The 18,126-nt window shown below is 36.7% G+C and overlaps 1 protein-coding gene across 4 annotated transcripts in view; it reads right to left on the bottom strand.

Annotated features, from left to right (window-relative positions):
* The window catches only part of nhsl1b (NHS-like 1b), a 244,446-nt gene that overhangs the window by 97,161 nt on the left and 129,159 nt on the right, over positions 1 to 18,126 (bottom strand). The window contains exon 1 of one of the 4 annotated variants that reach the window (XM_039739045.1): positions 13,288 to 13,413. The exons of the other annotated variants lie outside the window; for them this stretch is intronic. Coding sequence (XP_039594979.1) covers positions 13,288 to 13,303 — 16 coding nt within the window. The 5' untranslated portion in view covers positions 13,304 to 13,413. Of the gene's footprint in view, positions 1 to 13,287; positions 13,414 to 18,126 lie in introns of those variants that run through there. 4 annotated transcript variants of the gene reach the window in all.

The following is an 18,126-nucleotide window of genomic DNA, read 5'->3' as shown; positions in this document are numbered from 1 at the left end:
TCCCAAAAACACAAGGGTAGTTATCAACGAACACCAGTGTATCGCATGCCTACAATCTTATTAAATCAATCTGCCATGTGGCAATGTGCCGAGTTAATCAAGGTGTGTATTTTTGACATTTATTCCACAATCACGCAGGAAAAGCATGTTGTGTCATTGAACATCAAAACAATGATCACATTTACTGATATTAACAAATTTGTTAATTAAGAGTTTATCCAAACTGTTAATCAACAAAATTACACAAAACTGCTGAGGCATCTGTGGGTAAGCATCACAGGAAAAAATGTCTGGAGCAGAAGCGCATATAAAAACTGCATTTTGCACCATGACAGCTCACTCAATTTGTTGTTTAAAGAATTTGACTAAATACAATGGAATGTGCTTATTGCTTCACACCTCCCGTATACTCCAGGTTTCGCTTCCTGTGACTTACTTTTCTTCCAGAAATTAAAATTGAGACTGATAAAAAGACAATTTGTTACCATGTTATAAATCCTCTGGGAGCTTGGGGAAACAATTCACAGAAATCTCTAGACATGGTAATAAAAATGAATACAGGAAGTGCTTCAAGAAATACAAGGAGAAAAAGAATGGATGTTATGTGGCAATCTCTGTATCAGAGACATTATTTAGAGGAGACATGATTCAAGTAAAAATTTCATCATATTAAGTACACACAATAATAAAGATGAAAGCTCAATCAAGTCTGACTGGGGAGACTACAGCTTGACAAACCAACAATGCATCATCATTCCCAACATTAAAGTTTTTTCTTCCATTTCAGCACTTCACCACTCCCAGTAGAGGCCATTCACTGAAAAAGACCAATGTATTTTAAAATTCATTCCTCCAATTTACATTTTCACTTAAATTCTTTCACTTCAAATGCACTATCTATTAAAAGTGTGACAATGTCTGTGAAATGTAACAAAAAATGTTTGCTAAGGCACCACCTGTACTCATGACTCTTCTTAGGTTTCCATTATCAGTGAATAATGTACAGTATAGGGAATATCAAATGTTCTTGTACAGTAAAGTGCTATGCCATCACTGTATTTTTTTTCCTCCATCACTTCAGTAGTTAATAATGTGTTATTTTGGTCAATGTAATGACCAAACCATGTCAAGCCAGTGACTTATGTTTTACATCAGAGAATGCTGGCTAAGATGGCTGCTGTTTAAATGGTATATTAGTTTCAAAGAGGCTGTCAAATTCTGATCAATTGTGTTATGTCTTAAATATCAAAATTTCTGATTAGAATAAAGCAGAATATAGTTTGAGGATATATAACTGTCAGATCTACATATCATATCTCTCTAACTGCCTAATATTATAGACGCACACAGATATAAACTCTCTCAACTCTTTTCATAGTCATGAAAGTCTCAGGGCTTATAAGGCTGGAAACAATCCTGAAGGAGGCAGTAGTCTGTCACAGGGTCCACTCATGTGGTGGGAAAAGTGGAATTCCTAGAGAAAACCATGGGACATGTGGATGCATGAAACGGCCGCAATTGGTCACCATACAATTCTATACAGCAATTTAGGTCTGTTGATTTTTATTACATTTCTAATACTAGTTTTTTTTTTTTTGGTGGTGGTGGTCTTCCTTTACTCACCACTCTACCCTCAAATTAAAATGAAGAAAAAGGCTTAGAAAGATACACTATCTCCCAAGTAACAAGCACAATTAATTATCACATACATAACGGCTAGGACAATGAATTTCTGCAAAGCCAATTTAATTTAGAGAACCTTTCCTTACTAATTTAAGATATTATGGTTAAGCTGTCATGTTCCTCATAAAGCAAAACGCTAATGGGAACTGCCACAGTTTCAAGTTAAAATATTGATGATGTATACGCTAAAACTCTTGTTTCAAAAATAAATTTAACATTTTACTAAAATTTCACTGGACAAATAATTTTAGATAAAATCATTTATACCTCTGAAAATTAAATGTAAGGCTCAACACCAACGAAAATAAACAGAAGCCATTCTTAGTTTTAAATACAGTATACAGTAAAAGACAACAGTTTGTTCTTCTGGAGTGCTAGGCATTAGTCTCGGTACAAAATTCCAATGTTAATAACTACAAAAATGTAGTTCTGCAATGCAGCTAAATCAAAACACAATCTACTGTACATATTTATTAGTGCCTGAACAATTAATCATGTGGCAGATCTGATCGGCCAATAATGGGGTACAATAACAATCATCATCAGCAGAAGTGACATCAATTAGGGACAGGTATTTTCAGGGACAAAGTTCGTTGAAGTGTGCAGTATTCAGTGTATACACAAACTACGAGATCCCCAAAATGGAGGAAAGTGCAACTGAGACAACTCCTGGTTTCATATAGTTGGCAAGTCTTATATGTTCTTTGAGAATAAATTTATAAATTGTGTATATATTGTACACAGTGCCAGTGTCACAGGATTGTTTTCTAAGCCTATCTAGAAACTACTTCACTATAGCTAGCTAACATTGTGTTTTGTCGTTTTTTCACACAAGAGTAAAAAATTATTTTCCATTTCCAAAGCAGCTATGCCACAGAAAATGAACACAGATGATTAGACCATATGTGACTTTACCTTTGCATGTGTTCATTAAAAAAAGACTGCATCTGAGTGTAGTTCAGTGGCTGTGGTCTGCGTTGTCACATCGTAGTAATAGACTCTACAAAGTTAATGATGTGTAGACATACAGGTTAACTTAACAAAAAACGTTCAGTTTTTATTAACAGGCATTGACCTAAATATGTGTTTGCAGGTTTATAGTTGATCAATTAGCTTTATTGAAATTATCTAATCTACTGGACCAATTTTGTTCAAATTCAACAATAAATGCAATACTAATAAATGTATCAAGTTTCACTTGTATAAAGTTATCAAATACTTGCATCCTGAAGCACTAACAGGGAGCCATCAAACCGAATGAGGTCACAGTGTTCAAGGATACCGAAGAACATGTTAAATCCATTGAAAATGTGAAGTCAAAATATTCATCACATCACTGGATGCCGAGAGCTGTACTTGCCAGTAGAAATACATGGCAAGTATCACTGGACAACAACATTTCCCAAAATTTTTGCTTCCTGAAAACTTTTTGGTGACTATGATAGACAGTTTCAAATTGCAAATAACTAGATTTCAGATTGACTATATCATGTAGAAATGAACTTTTATAGTCTATTGTGGGTTTAATTGCTTAATGATGTTGATACATTGCATTAGTTTAACTGAGCTAAAAAGGTTTTGCTGGTCATTTTCATTTGTACTTTGCATCTGCTGCTGCTTGTTTCTGTGTCCAACAACAGTCGGCTGGCACTAAAGGATTCTGCTTGCCTGATGACATTTTTGCATTATTGCAATGTCCTGGTAAATACTTACACATTGTTCATCACTGACCATACCAACATTAGCAGGGAAGCAGTCCAAGAGTGAATCCAGAAAATGAATCTTTAGAGACATGTTACACTTCCTAGTTTTGAATGCTTAAAGCATGTTGTTAACCAGCTGCCCCTAGTTTGTTGCTCTGTAGTAGCAAAGAAAATTCTAAACACCACCCCTGAATTCCTTCCATTCTGTTACCTCTGACCCCACTCACAGATCTTCAAACCACTTGTCATTGTTAACTGGTCTGATTTGTGGACCAACAAAAATGTCTTCCTTAATCCTGGCACAAGTTATTTGTGGAAACATCTGTTTCAAATATTGAAATCTTTCACCTTCCTTGTTCATTGCTTTAATAAACTGTTTCATAACGCCAGATTTAATATGAAGAGGAGGGAAAAATATCTTTGCTGGGTCGACAAGAGGTTTAAGTGTCAAACTTTTGAGCTTTGGATCAGCCAGTACTTTTGATGTAATGAGGATCTTCAGCACGGCTGTTCCATTTGTAGTACTTGCTATCCAAGCTGCACTCCTAGTAGAAGTGCTAGTACTTTAAATTACCAGATGTTAGTTGTTTTTGTACTGTAAATGAATGCTTGTAATACGAGAGGAAATCACAAAAACAGGTAACTGCAATAAAACTGTATGTGACAGGAAAAGTTACAGCAGAGGTGATTGTTGTGATCAACAGGCCAAATCTGTACTATACACCCAGAAGTCTTCAGAAATGAAGTTTTCTTCATTGTCAAGTGTATTCAGAAGAATGTCTAGGTCAAACACTGACATCAAATAAAAGGAATTGGCCAATTCCATCAGACAGCCTTGACAACGCACTCTAAGTAAGCACCGTAACCTACCTCTTCTAGCCTGAAAACACTTAAGAGTAAAAGCAGTCTCTCTGCCTTCTTGGTGAAGGAAACTTCAGAGTAAAAGTCTACTATTCTGCTGCAATGAGTCTTGTGTGCCCCCACAGATAACTCTGATAACTGACTTGTTACTTGTGCTGTGTTCTACTTATCTATATTAAGTTTCAGAATTACCACTTGTCAGGTTTCACCTTCCCACCTGGTTCTAATCGCATGAATTTCAACTTGACACTTTTGTCTGTTGATTTGCAACTTTTTTCACATAAAAAATAAAGATTACCTGAAATTTCCTTTTTGTAGATATAAAAATCAAACAAAATCTATTAAACACGTATTACACTGCCCCAAACAGTACAAACACAAACATCACATTTCTGGCTCACTGAGTAATTATTTTTTCATTTTAGATGATGAAATGAGGAGAGAGCTCTGTGTTAACATCACAGTTTGGCTAAATTGGCCTAATATTCTTAAGGTGCATGTTATTTGAAGCTAAATAATGGGATTATGCAGCAGGACAAAGACAAAACACAAAAGGAAATCCACAACTGAACGAATGCCTCAGAAAGAACAAAATTCAAGTTTTGGAATGGCCTACTCAAAATCCCGATTTGAACCCAACAGCTGTTGTAGCAGAACCTGAAATGATCAGTTCATGCTTACAAACCTAGCAAAAGGTCTGAATTAAAGCAGTTCTGCAAAGAAATGTGTGTGTGCACTATTCAAAAGCAATGTGAAAGACTGATATAAGATATTAGATATAAGAAGTGTTTAGTTTTAATTACTGCTGCTAAATTTGCAGTAACCAAGCACTGAAACTATGGGGTAGTTACCGTTTGCACCTGGGAGAAAAGCTTTTAAACTGATTAACTGTGTTGTGCTCATTAAGGTTCCCTTTTTCTGTTCATAAAAACAATCAGAAATCACCAGTGCTTGAAGCTGTTCATGCCATATCCACCGACCCCACAGGTTCATCCCTAATGGGATATGATCAGTGAAAGTTACTCCTTTAGACAAAAGTGCGAAAAAATGGGAATCAGGAATACAGGCATTTTGAGTGTCGATTCATGCTGCTGATCACACATATTTGATTCTTTAAAGGCGGTCCTAGGCCTCTTACAGCAACTCCCAGAAGGTTAAAAATGACAAGTTTCACACATACACATGTGGGGTATCGTTTTGGACCATTTACAGGTCAGTGATTACAAATGTTATTTTTGATCCTTTACTAGGAATCTAGTCCGCTATGGACCTCTATCTGAGGATGAATAATTGTCAAATTTCTATTACAAATGACACTATGTAAACTTTAATTAATGCGGCATTTTAAATGTTTCAAATATGAATCACAATGATTATTGTTTATTATGTACTTATAACTCATGCAGTAAATTATCACATTTCATATGAACACATGAATGAGGCTTGTTTATACTAATTCAGATGCATTTTGTTTCAAGTTTGGAGGCCATTCTTTGTGTAAAATAGTTTGGAGGCCATTCTTTGTGTAAAATATGCAAAAAAGAGCAAATTAGGAAGGGAACAAATACTTTTTCACAGCATTGTAGCAAAAAAGTAAACCATGAGGCTAATGCATGCTTCTGGTGGTTAATAATATCATCCCATCTATAGTATAGAAGACATTTCCATGAATAAATCGATGTAGAGATTTAAATAGCAGCATTTATGGAAACTAAAATCTGAATTTTAGTCTAACAATTTGTTGCCTTCCATGCAAGAATAAGAAACACTTAAAAAGAGATAAAAATACTAATAGAATTAACAGCCTACCCAACGTTTTGTCCTAAATTTATGATAAACTACATATTTTTAAAAAAGTTTTAAAATCACTGCAAAAATTTTTTTAAAAAATATGGCAAAACAATGTGCTTAGTGCAGCATGCAAACCAACTCAGGTTTAAAATAGCCTACCATGAAAGAGTCAAGTTAAGGAAGAACTCTTAAGCAGAGTCTTTTGTACAGTGTGCTTAAAGAAGCATTTGATGAAGGTCTGGTATTTGAAGCAGCTTGCAATGCATTCAAACTATGCGTCAAAATGGAAGAGGGCAGAGTGTACACTCTCTCGCACTCTCTATTTTAGTATGAACAGTATATATGGGTCAGTAAGGAATGCCTTTGACTTTTTTAAAATCATATACATAAAAAAGAAAAGTTAACTTTCTCAAACATGTCCAATTCAACTGAACTTTGGCCTCTCTGGGCAGCATCAGGCACAAGGCAGAATTTGACCCTGGACAATGTCCCAATCCATCGCAGATCCTGGACACATAGTTGCTAATTAACTGAACAAAATCTTCTCAAGAGAGCACAGATAGCATAAAGCAGACAGGTGCGATTTATGAAAATCAGAAACCCTGCATCCTTTGAAGATAGAACTGGTGAAATCAGGGTCAGAGAAAACCCGATTGCCACACAAAGTCTAATTAGGTTCGCCAGCAGCCATGCTCACATGTCGATTGATGCGTAATAAACTGCTTCTAGCAGTACTTAATCTGCAAACCCCTCTGAGAGTGTTGATATACACATTTGATATTAAAGAATGGTGGTTTGGCCCCCTTGGGGTCAGATACTTCTTGTATACAGGGATAAAAAAAACCACAGTTTTCATTTTGATAGGTGCTTTAAACAAAATCGAAGTATATAGGTTGTGCTCAAATTTCAGAGTGAGAAATAAGTGGCAGGTGGTACTACTAACATCTCAAAGAAGAGAAATTCAGTTTAAGTGAGTGGCATTAATTGCCTGGATCAGAAATTCTCAGAATTCCTAGAAAAAGAGTTTCCTAAAGGATCATGCTTAATTCATCAATTATTAAAGTATCTATAAACACGTGTTTTGACCTTCCTAAGTTGTGACATAGTGTAGAGAAAGAAAGAGCTTTGTTTTTTTTGTTTTTTTTTTTTAAGACGCATACAAACACACTTCTTCTTAAACCCCTCAAGCTCTGTAATACTGCTCCAGCCCCTTCCCCCTTCACCAACATCACAGAGCATCCTTCTGCTCTACAAAAATCTGTTTCATATCTCATGCATTTGTTTTCACTTGAAAACACTGCCAAGAGCAGAAACTGAGGAATGCACTTACATTGGGAGAATCCTGTAACATACACAAGACAACTGATAAATAGCCTTGAGGATTCTGGGAGAGGTCCACAGAGCTATGTCTGGAACCCAGGCAGGAGCAAATGTTCAGGATTTTGAACACGGCGAGGCTGCCACACCTCCCCACCCTATTATTAGACTAAAGTCCGGAATCTGTAGAGCAGCTGCATCTCATACTGCAAATTTACCTCCACAGCATTCTACTTTCTGCACAGTGTTGGGTCTAAAATTACTCTACAACAGCCTTAAGACAGCAGAGAAAGCATTTCAGGGAAATGTGGCACCTGCTTCATTACAATCAGACATCATTTAATAGTTATCAACCCAGCATTACAAAGTTGTCATTCATTCCCTACAAATATGTGTTTTTCAAGGTTTCTAACCTAGGCATTCTACTAAATTCATGCCACTTCTGCATTCCTAGTCAGCATTAGCCCTTTTCTTAATGTGGAAAACCTGACAACGGGCAAATCAACTCCCCTGATCCACTAAAAGCTAAACTACACAACTAAAACATCACCTCATTAGCCCTTATAATATTCTTAAGACAACATAAACAACCTGTCTTGATGTAGATAAATGACCATTTCTCTCTTTTTTCTTTATAATAAAAATAAATGTAATAAGATAACAACCGATCTTGGGTTTTATGCTGTGTACAAGTAATATTAGATCTATTGGTTTACAGGTTCATTACTGTTAGACCATGAGACAAGTGATTTCATTGTTACTGTTAAAAGACACACAAGTGCCTCCAAAAATTACTGCAAGAACCACAAGACCAGGGGGCCACATTTATAAAACAGTAAAATGCATTCGGCAAAAAAAATAAATAAATTACAAAACCTGGCATATGCCATTTTCATGCAATGTAACATTTATAAATCACAAACACCTTGTAAATACACCCATGTAAATACACCTTGAATGGTGCACTGGAAAATCCATATACGGAGTATGCTAATCTCAAACATATGCAATCACAAGGCTGCAGAACTTCAATGGCTGGTACAGTCGTCTCCCAACTGACACAAAGATCCTACAACCTGCATTCAAAAGTATCTTGATTCATTCCACAACATAGAGTACAAGATCATGTGCAGCATTATAGTCCTCTCCATTACAATCTGGGGTAAGGGAAAGGACCAAGGGGTCAGTTTCTGATCGGATAGCTGCTACAATGTGGCACATCAGACTGATGAGGGTTCAGACCACTCGAGTGCCTTTTTCCTCATCACTGCATTATATGCACTTTACTTTTGAATGGGTGCTAATTGGCTATCAGCTCTCATACACACAGATCCCACGCTTACTACTAAAGGCAAAACCTGTTTGATATTGTTAGGGAGAGCTGCAGGAAATGTCAGACTAAGCAATGATGGTCATGGGCTCACGTCACCAATTGTCTCCAACTCGCTAAGATTACATAAATGAAGGACACAACTGAAAATCACTGGTAAAGCAGTCGAACGTGACATGGCCTTTACTAGAGAACAGCAAGAAAACGAAAATCAATCCACCCATCCATCCACTTATCTACTTCTTAACTTGGTATTGATTTAATTCCCTACTTCACATTAACCATGTAAATAAAAACATTTCTGAATTAGTATGCACCTTTTCTAATTTGCCTTTCTGAAAATGGAAGAATTAAATGACCAAATATGGAAAACATCATAAAGTTAAAGTCCAGGAGAAGAAACTGATACAACTATACTGAATGATCAATGGAAAGCTGGACATTTTTATTTGATTTTTCAATTGTATATATGCAAAAATGGCAAACCCATAAAGCAAATACTGATGTGCATTTTTACATTCTGTTTAAAATCTGCAGACAGCAAGATCTCACATACTTGGAAAAACTTCTTTTTGTTAATTTACAATTTCAAAATAATGCTCAAATAGTGAATAAATTCAATTCGCAATTTGCACACACTCCATATCAGCAGGCTTTTCCTCCTACATTAATGCCTCACAGTCTACTTTTCTTTAGACAAATGAAGTTTACTAGGGATGAATAAACATACAATACATGGCCTTGTGGCCTCATAGTTGAATTTGAAACAAAAATGTTACTGTGTTCAAATCTCAAAACTATCTTACTGCAAAAGCATGAGGAATTCTAACTGAAAAACAATGTTGCTTGTTTAGTGGTGTTCTTGTAAATCACTGTGTGATGAGGCTATAAAGCATAACATCCCTATTACTGGCTATGTCCTTGCTATATGGATCTGTAACATGGGACATTCAGGTAATTTACTTTGGCATAGAGTTCAGTATATTAAACACGAATTGAAGAACCCAATTATTTGATTAGCATGTTGAAGTGACAAGTGCACTTTGGGGAACCATCCCTATATAGGACACTAGGGATCAGTATTTCTGTATTTTTCACTACTACTTAAGGCCATGTCACTATACATGACTTTTCCAGCAATTTTTCTCTTGCATACTTCACTGATACAACCTTACTGAGTCGGAGGCAGTCACAATTTATTCCTGTGACCACCACTTGCTGAGTTCCAGTACCCCCGTCACTGTCATGCAGCACATTATTGCCTATCAGAAACAGGAGAAAGCTCACAATACATTGGATGGATGAAACTAAGCTGTAGTGATGGAAAGGATTTGAGAAATTTGTCAGGCTCTTTTATTTGTAATCATGTATCTGACATATTCAGGAAATGAGATCAGCAACCAGAGTCATTAAATTTGCTATTCCATCCAACTTGAAGTCATGTAATGTGCCACCAGCTTTATATATGCTATTATCAGGTGATTACTTTAAAATCATTCATCTAACTATTTTCAGTCCAGGAACCAACAGCAGACAGGGTGCCAGCATGCAACAAGAGACATCACTGATACCGGGTCATACTGGAAACACCAACAGTCCTAATAAGCAAGTCTTTTAGATAGGACAGAAAAACTAGTAGTAGTAGTTAAAAAAAAAAAAACTAAGGAGACATGTCGGAAAATACAGATAGACAATAACCAGGCTATAATTTGGCCACAGACTTCATCTATCAAAATGAATTAGTACACCACGTGAGAATTAACTTTCCTCCAAAGTTGAGCAATTATTGGAACTGCTTTACAATATCCAGTCACGTTTTGCGCTTTTAAGGAGCAATACTTGAAAATATGGAGAGAATATAAAAAAGAAACCTAGTTAGGTTATAATTGTCAACAGCTACTTGCAAAAAATCTAAGAGTTATTGAAGCAGCTGACCAATGGCAACTTGACAGCAGAGAGCCTTAAAAGAAATTTGCAAGGGTACAGTATCTAATAACAGGGGCATGTTGGCAGATGTCAAAAGAACAAAATCATACTCACTTGATGGTTCCTGTTTTAGAGAACAGCAGATGACACTCACCGACAGTTTAGATAGCACTTCAGAAGTAAACCACTTGCAGCAGTTATAAGAAGGCATCTTACTTAGAAAAAACAATATTTCAAATGCTTTGTACTCAAGGCACCAATTTCGCTTGCTATGCAAACACAAATATGATAAAATGATTGGATAAAAGCTTACTTTGGGAAAGATAAAAATTCATTCAACCTGATTATTAATCACCTTTTGCCTGTGTAGACTTTGTGTGCTTTCCCTGTTATCTACATGGGTTTTCTTCCAACTTTCTCAAACATTTGCAAGTTGGGTTGATCAGCAATGCCTTACTGGGTCTGTCTGACAGTTTGTGTGTGCATGAGCGGGCCCTGATATGTATCGAGAAATTATTTCAGACAAATATGTAAATAATAACTTTTAGCATATAAACATAAATATGTCACAAAATATGTTTTGCTCCTTATTTCTTTGTATTTAATTACTTATTTTATTTTAGGGATCCCCTAACCAAAAAATAAATATGCCTTTAAATAAAATTTGCTGTTTTCACCCATCTAAGTAAAGAACGTGGGCACTAGCAGATACTGCTTTTGATTGGTGAATTGTTAGTTGGGGGACATAGATGCTCTCTACTATGCACACATGCCTGTGAGCCTTGATATTCCCAAGGCAAGGAAAGTGCATACTCCAAGATGTGGCGGTGGGCACTTTAGATTGAATGCAAAAAAAAGTTGGCCAGAAACACAGCACAGAGACACTCCATTGCAGGGTCCACTCTGGAGTCGTCAATTAACCTAATCAACACAACTCTGGAGCTGTGGAAGGAAAACATGCATAGACATGGGGAGAATGTTTAAACTCCACATCAAACGATCGGGTTTTCAACCCAGGATGCTGGATTCACGAAGTAGAAAAACTAACCACGTACCCTATCAAAGGTTAAAAACCTGAAAATGATCTGCATATCTGAGAACTGTATTCACAGATCAATATACTATATTAAAGCCTGCTTGCTAACAATTTGTTTAAACAAATGCAAAAAATGAAGAGGCTGGTTTGATACAGAAAGGTATCTGATGTTTAGTAAAGTGGCATGCCCTTTTGTTGACAAGAAGCACCTCTTCATTCACAAACCCCTAAATTCCTGCGAAATTCAATTAAGTTGTTTTACATTTTTCACGTACCAGTAAAAGCCAAGTTTTCCTAAGCTCATAAGCACAGCTACAATCTACAGATAACAAAGTCATCAAAACTTGAAAGTACATGCAGACTTAAGTTGCTAAGGGGGAAGCAAGAGGTCATTGAATGGATTTTCTTTCCCTCTTAACGTTGGATCTAAAAACCACAGGCATACATACCCAGGCTGAAAGGCAGTTTCCAAAACAATAACAGAGTTTACTGCACCACCTTGACAGAATAGCCAAAACATACTGAACAATGCAGAGAAACTTGTTTCTGCTCTAAAGACTCCTCCTCACTGTAATTTTATTGGTAGAGGGCATATTTAGGAGGTTCACCTTGGTAATGAACCACTACTCTTTATTGGAAAAATTGGTTTTAAAAACTAGAGAAACAGAAGTTGGATACCTGCCTTCTTCCATTTGTAACTGTATGATGCTTGCATAGATTAATTAATCACTCCTAATTCATAAAGCAGTTTTCATCATTGCATTTCAGCTCCTATGCACTACAACATAATGTGTACACTCCTATTGTAGGAGTATACTCTGATCAAACATCAATTTCAGGAAAAAAGATGAGCAACATTATTTTATCCAGAAATAAAATTAAATGAAAACTTTGGAATTTTTAATAAAAATTAATCAATAAAAGGCTGAAAATTATGAAAGATATATAGAAAGTCATAAGTTAACAAGGAAAACATTTCAGGTTGGACTATATTTTAGATGGTAAACATTAACTTCCAGTTTAAAGAAGAACAGAGAGAAAATGACAAACAGAAATTTAAAGATGACCAGTCCCATGTCCATAATAAGCAGTAGTATGTTTAAGATGATTTAATATGAGGCTAAACTAAACTAGCTTAACTCTTGAAAGTTTATATGGAAAATATGCAAAAGAAAGGGCAGGTGTAAAACAAGAGTATCATTTTTATTAGACGTGGAAATAAGATACACTTTCGTTAGTACAAAAAGTAAGTATTACAGTGTTAAGTGTTTAATCGCTACTTCACATCGTGTGCCCAACTGTGAAATTCAAACATGAAAACTGAATCATCAAAACATATAGATATAGCACTGATCAAAAAATGTACTTTATTATTGATGATGGCAAACTACAATCAATTTAAAAAAGTGCAAATGCATTATGTGAAACATAAATCCCAAGATCCCTAACTCTAGCATAACGGACGACCCAAAAACCAACCTTCAAAGTGGCACCAGCTGGCCAAATTTTGTGTTCCAACATGTGGCAAGCAGATCTCTGCTCTCAAGAAAAGCAACTCTCCCGGTCGGACTATCCAATCAGAACTGGATGTAGCAGTTGGTTTGAAACAATAAAAACCATAAAAAGCGCACTGGTCATACCTTTTAGACAGAACATTGTGGCATAAAACTCCTTGCGAACACAATAAAGTTACTGATTTCTGTGAAGTTCCGAAAACACCACAGCAGCTCCTCAGGCCCCGAACTCCTTTCTCTCTCTTGTGCTCTCTCTCTCTCCTCTCTGTTCAGGGCAGCCGGCTTGCTTGCAGAGGCAGCCGGCCAGCTCATGTTGTTACAGGAAACCGCTATCCAATCCTCTGCTTTAGAAAGCACACTGTTAGCAATCCTGAAAAACAGAAGGAGCTACACCCACATGTTACAGTACACAATGGTCCCACTGGGCAGCCCTGCCTTGGGTAAGTTAGTGCACACGATAGCCTGGGTACAGTTTTTGCTCCCATCCTTCAATCGGCTGGTTGATAAAAATAATATTGTTTAATCCCCCTACTCAACAGTTTCTTATCAGGAACACTTGTTGGTAACACTCAACAGACACAGAGCTCTTCACACACTACTGTGTGCCTAGCTCAGCAGAACAAGAATTGCATTTTTAGACAAATATGTAAGGTTTTTTTTCCCAATATTTTCTTTTTCTGACTAAATACAAAGACTTTCAAGTCAACTACTTTGCCAAATTACAGATCAAGCTATACAACATGGAGCTATTTTAAAACAGAATTTGGGTAGGTAAATGTGTTTTTGGATGTTAGATTATGAATATAATTTGTGAATATCCTTTGCAAAGTATTGTATAGTTGGAAAAAATCTACACTATTAAATGTAGTTGATTAAGGCATTACAAATTCTCAGTATTACTAATGTTACAAGATTCATTACAGAACAACGAGATGCTGAGAAAAGCCATCAAAGGCCTTTTTAGCATGGCAGGATATGAAACAAAGACTTGCACAAAAAAGTTATTGTAAAACCTAATATGGAACACACTAAACAAAGAGTGCATTACCCAAAATAAGCATTGGTCAGTAGGACTTTGAGTACAACGTGACGTTTGACTTATGGATCATTACAGACAGATATAGATTGAGACCTTGAAAAAGTATAGCCAAGACTATGAGGAAGACACTCAGGCAGCCATAAAATGAAGCCACTTCAAGAACCCCAACCTGCCAATTAGTATTTACTCTTTAGAATGAACTCTGCATATCTTAACTTCTAACTGGCCAGTGGTTTTCACTGCACCCTACGGCGAGGACTACAAGGGACGGATAATCTGTCTAGTTCACCACACAACTGAAAGAACAGCCAAGAGGACAGACAGCAAGACTGCAGATGTGTAGCATGTGCCTTCACTAATAATTTTTTTATTTATACAAATCAAGTGGAGTATCCCTTAGAAATCAAATTAGTTATAAAGAATCAGTACTGTGCAGTCACAGAAGAGACTGTAAGGAGAGCAAGGACACTTCTGTCACTCTCATATGTAGTCACTGGCAAAATACCAAAATTAATGGAACAAAAAAAAGCTAATCATTTAGTCTCAAGTCAACTTTATCAAACTTATAAATTACATAAAGTATAAACATTTCTATATACTAAAAACAAACATTAGCAGGAAACTTGTGTGCCACTCTATAGAGAGAAAAAAAAATAAGTAAAACTATGGTGGTGCAAACTGAAAATGCAACATTTAATGGTTCAAACGATAGACACTACCCAGAAAACTGCCCATCAGATTTGTCTTGTGAGTGCAATTCAACCTATCTAGCTAATGAGGATAGTTCCCAATGACCAGACTGCAATAAATTCTTATCTAGCTTCCTCTGCCAGGCTCTGAAATTTCTGCTATAATTAGTCTTAAGGCCATACAATACTCCACTGAGGTCTCTAGTCTTTTTTGAAACAAAACAACATCTGCAACATTATTCCGAATAAACAGAAGCAGCGATGATAAAAAAAAAGAAACACATTTGATTAGACACGATAAAAATAACAGACAAAGTCACTTTTCTAAGTGAGGGAGAGCTCTAACTCAACATGGTCCTGGGTTAAGTGCATGTCAGCCTTCTAATCTTGACTGCAACAACCAGCATTATTTCATGCCTGCCTCCAAAAAGTGATGTGTGAGTCTGAGCCTTCAAATCTTGAGCCCAATAATGTCAAGACCCTGAATTGGATTTAGCAAGTTTGAAAATGTACAGTATGTAATTGGACAGGGTGATATATTAAATGGTATCTCTTCATATAATTAATATAATTCTTGAGATCAGTCCATCATACAGAACTATTATGAGATGTAGCAGCAAGTTTTTATGTGTATAGCTTCCTAATGTGGACAAAGACGTAGATCGACAAGTAAACATGAGATCTTTCTCCTTAGACTCAGCTCCTGCTTCACCACCACACACCAGTACAGCACAAGCAGATGAACTGCTGCCACTCCAAACCGCTTGTCGATCTCACGTTCCCTTCTTCGATTACTCGAGAAAAAGAGCCCATGACAGCTGAACTCGTCCAATAAGGTCAGTTGGTCCCCATACACCTCAAGAGAGCGTAATCAATTTCTTTCAGAGGGAGAGAGAGAGAGAACCATGACCTCAGACTTGGAGGTGCTCATTCTAATCAGTGCCACTTCACATTCAGCTGAGAATTACCCTAGTACACACCACAGGTCACAGTAAGATTTGGCAAAGAGGACATATCTGTCTGCATAAAGCAATGACTGGGTCAGTCAGTCAGTCTGTCTGTCTATCTATCACATCTTTGGCTCTGCATTGTCTACAACAAAATACAGTTACTACTGCCCCAGATAGAGAGGAGCCAGTTGTGGTGATCTGAACATATTGTCAGGATGTCCCCTGGGTATCTCCCCCAAGACCGCTGGAATCGGTAGCTGGGGACAAGGAAGTCTGGGCTGACCTACTTGGCCTAGTGCTGCTGTAATTCTCACTAGGAAAAAGTGGTTTGTGTAGATGAGATGAGACAAGATGGTTCTTTAGCGAGGTGGACAGCTACCTCAGAAAATTAAGTTTCCAGTGGAGTTCTGTATGGAGTTACACATCTTTTCCCCAGTGTTCCAACCTTCCACCAACAGTCTAAAGCCCTTCTGTTATTTTAAATAACCTCTCTCTAAACTACCACACCCTGACAGTACCTTTGTTTGTGTGATGACGAAGGACAACTTCAGGTTCCCTGCCACTTTTAATCATAAAACTTTGCAAAATCAAAGACTAACTGAAATGTTCTTCTACTTACCTGTCTTTTTAAAATGAGACAAGTGTTGAGAACAGACTTACATGTATGACACCTGACTCTGAAGCTGCTCATTTGATTACATGTCTAATCACTGATGGTAAAAAACAATTGCAGCACCAAACAAAAAGTACCTTATGTGCCATCATGTCTACAACCCTCTGCCTCCACAAGAGGTCACTGCTACTTAAAGCAATACAATGCTCTAGGAGCCTGTTGTGTGTTTTAAATAAAACGCACAGTGCAAGAGAGAAATAAAACTGAATTGGTCTGTCTGCTTAAGCATCACATGAAAGCCACCACACCAGTTTGTACAAAACTCTGCTTTTACCGTATTTCTGGAACAGTCTATCTTTGAACATAAGCTAATATATTGTACATTTCCCACATACGAATGTGATTTTCACTTCAAAAGAACTGGATGAAAATGTGTAACCACCACTGATTTGAAATGGTTATATTGACCACAATAATTATTGAGAATTTTTAAATATTAAAGAATGTGCGACACTCAACCCCAATTTGTCTCTCAAGTAACCAAGTTATACATTATAACTGGTGCATTCTACATGCTTTATAACATTTGAACATTACTGAGCTATTGAGGTAAGCTATTAACAGCTTGCTATAATCAATTTGATAGAATACTACAAGTACCATTAACAGTTGCTCTCCAACTATACAAGCAAAGGATGACATATTAAACAAACCAATACTTACTAAATATTTCGCTTTTAATTATTATGTTTTCCTCTGAATTTATTTTGCAGCTGGTCAATGAAGATAAACAATGCAAAACACTGCCGAGGTGAAAAAGGAGCACAGGGATACACGAGTGTGTCTGTACCTTAAACAACAATCTCTATATGAATCAGCTTAATCCAATTAAGGACCAGAATATATATGATGTCAGGTGCAAGGCTAGAACCAGTCCTGAACACATTAATAAGTAGAAAATCTATTTAAAACATGTTTTAAGTAAATTCTATCCCAATGGCAGGGTTGTGAAACAGCCAAGGCAGCAGTATGCTTATTTGTGTAATAGATGTAATAGGCATAATGACTCAAAATATACCGTATTAAATAAGAGCCAACAACCAGATATGCAAGGTAAATTACAAAATCAGTATTTTGTTCTAACTAATATCTGAGACTGGCAGAAAACTGCAGTAAAGAAGCCCTACCTAGAATATATGACAAGACTGCTATGCATCCTGAAGGTCATTAGCCACCAAAGGTGCCTGGCTATTTTATGAAGAAATCAGAAGAACTGAGAAATGCAGTAATACCTGGCATCAAGAGAGGCAACACTGGTACGATGCCCTTAAGACATTCAAAGGGTGCTTCCGGCACCAGAGGTATCCCCTGGACAGGATTTCAAGGTTGTTATGTGTAAGTGACTTATTGAACTTAAGAGTCAGCATCTGAGTTGAGGCAAAGTCATATTTATTTTGCAGACTTAAGAGTTAGAGGGGAAGATGGAGGCAAGAGCAGAAGTACTTTGATACTCTGAACACAGTGCTTTTTAAGGAAAAGTGAACAGTGAGCAATCCTACACAAAAGTTACTAGCCTTTGTGCCCAGAGATAGATAGATAGATAAATAGATATAGATAGATAGACAGATAGATAGAGAGAGAGATAGATAAATTAATCCCAAGGGGAAATTCACA

Source organism: Polypterus senegalus, chromosome 16 (assembly GCF_016835505.1).
Source record: "Polypterus senegalus isolate Bchr_013 chromosome 16, ASM1683550v1, whole genome shotgun sequence".
Taxonomy (NCBI): domain Eukaryota; kingdom Metazoa; phylum Chordata; class Cladistia; order Polypteriformes; family Polypteridae; genus Polypterus; species Polypterus senegalus.
This window is presented reverse-complemented; position numbering and strand designations above follow the sequence as displayed.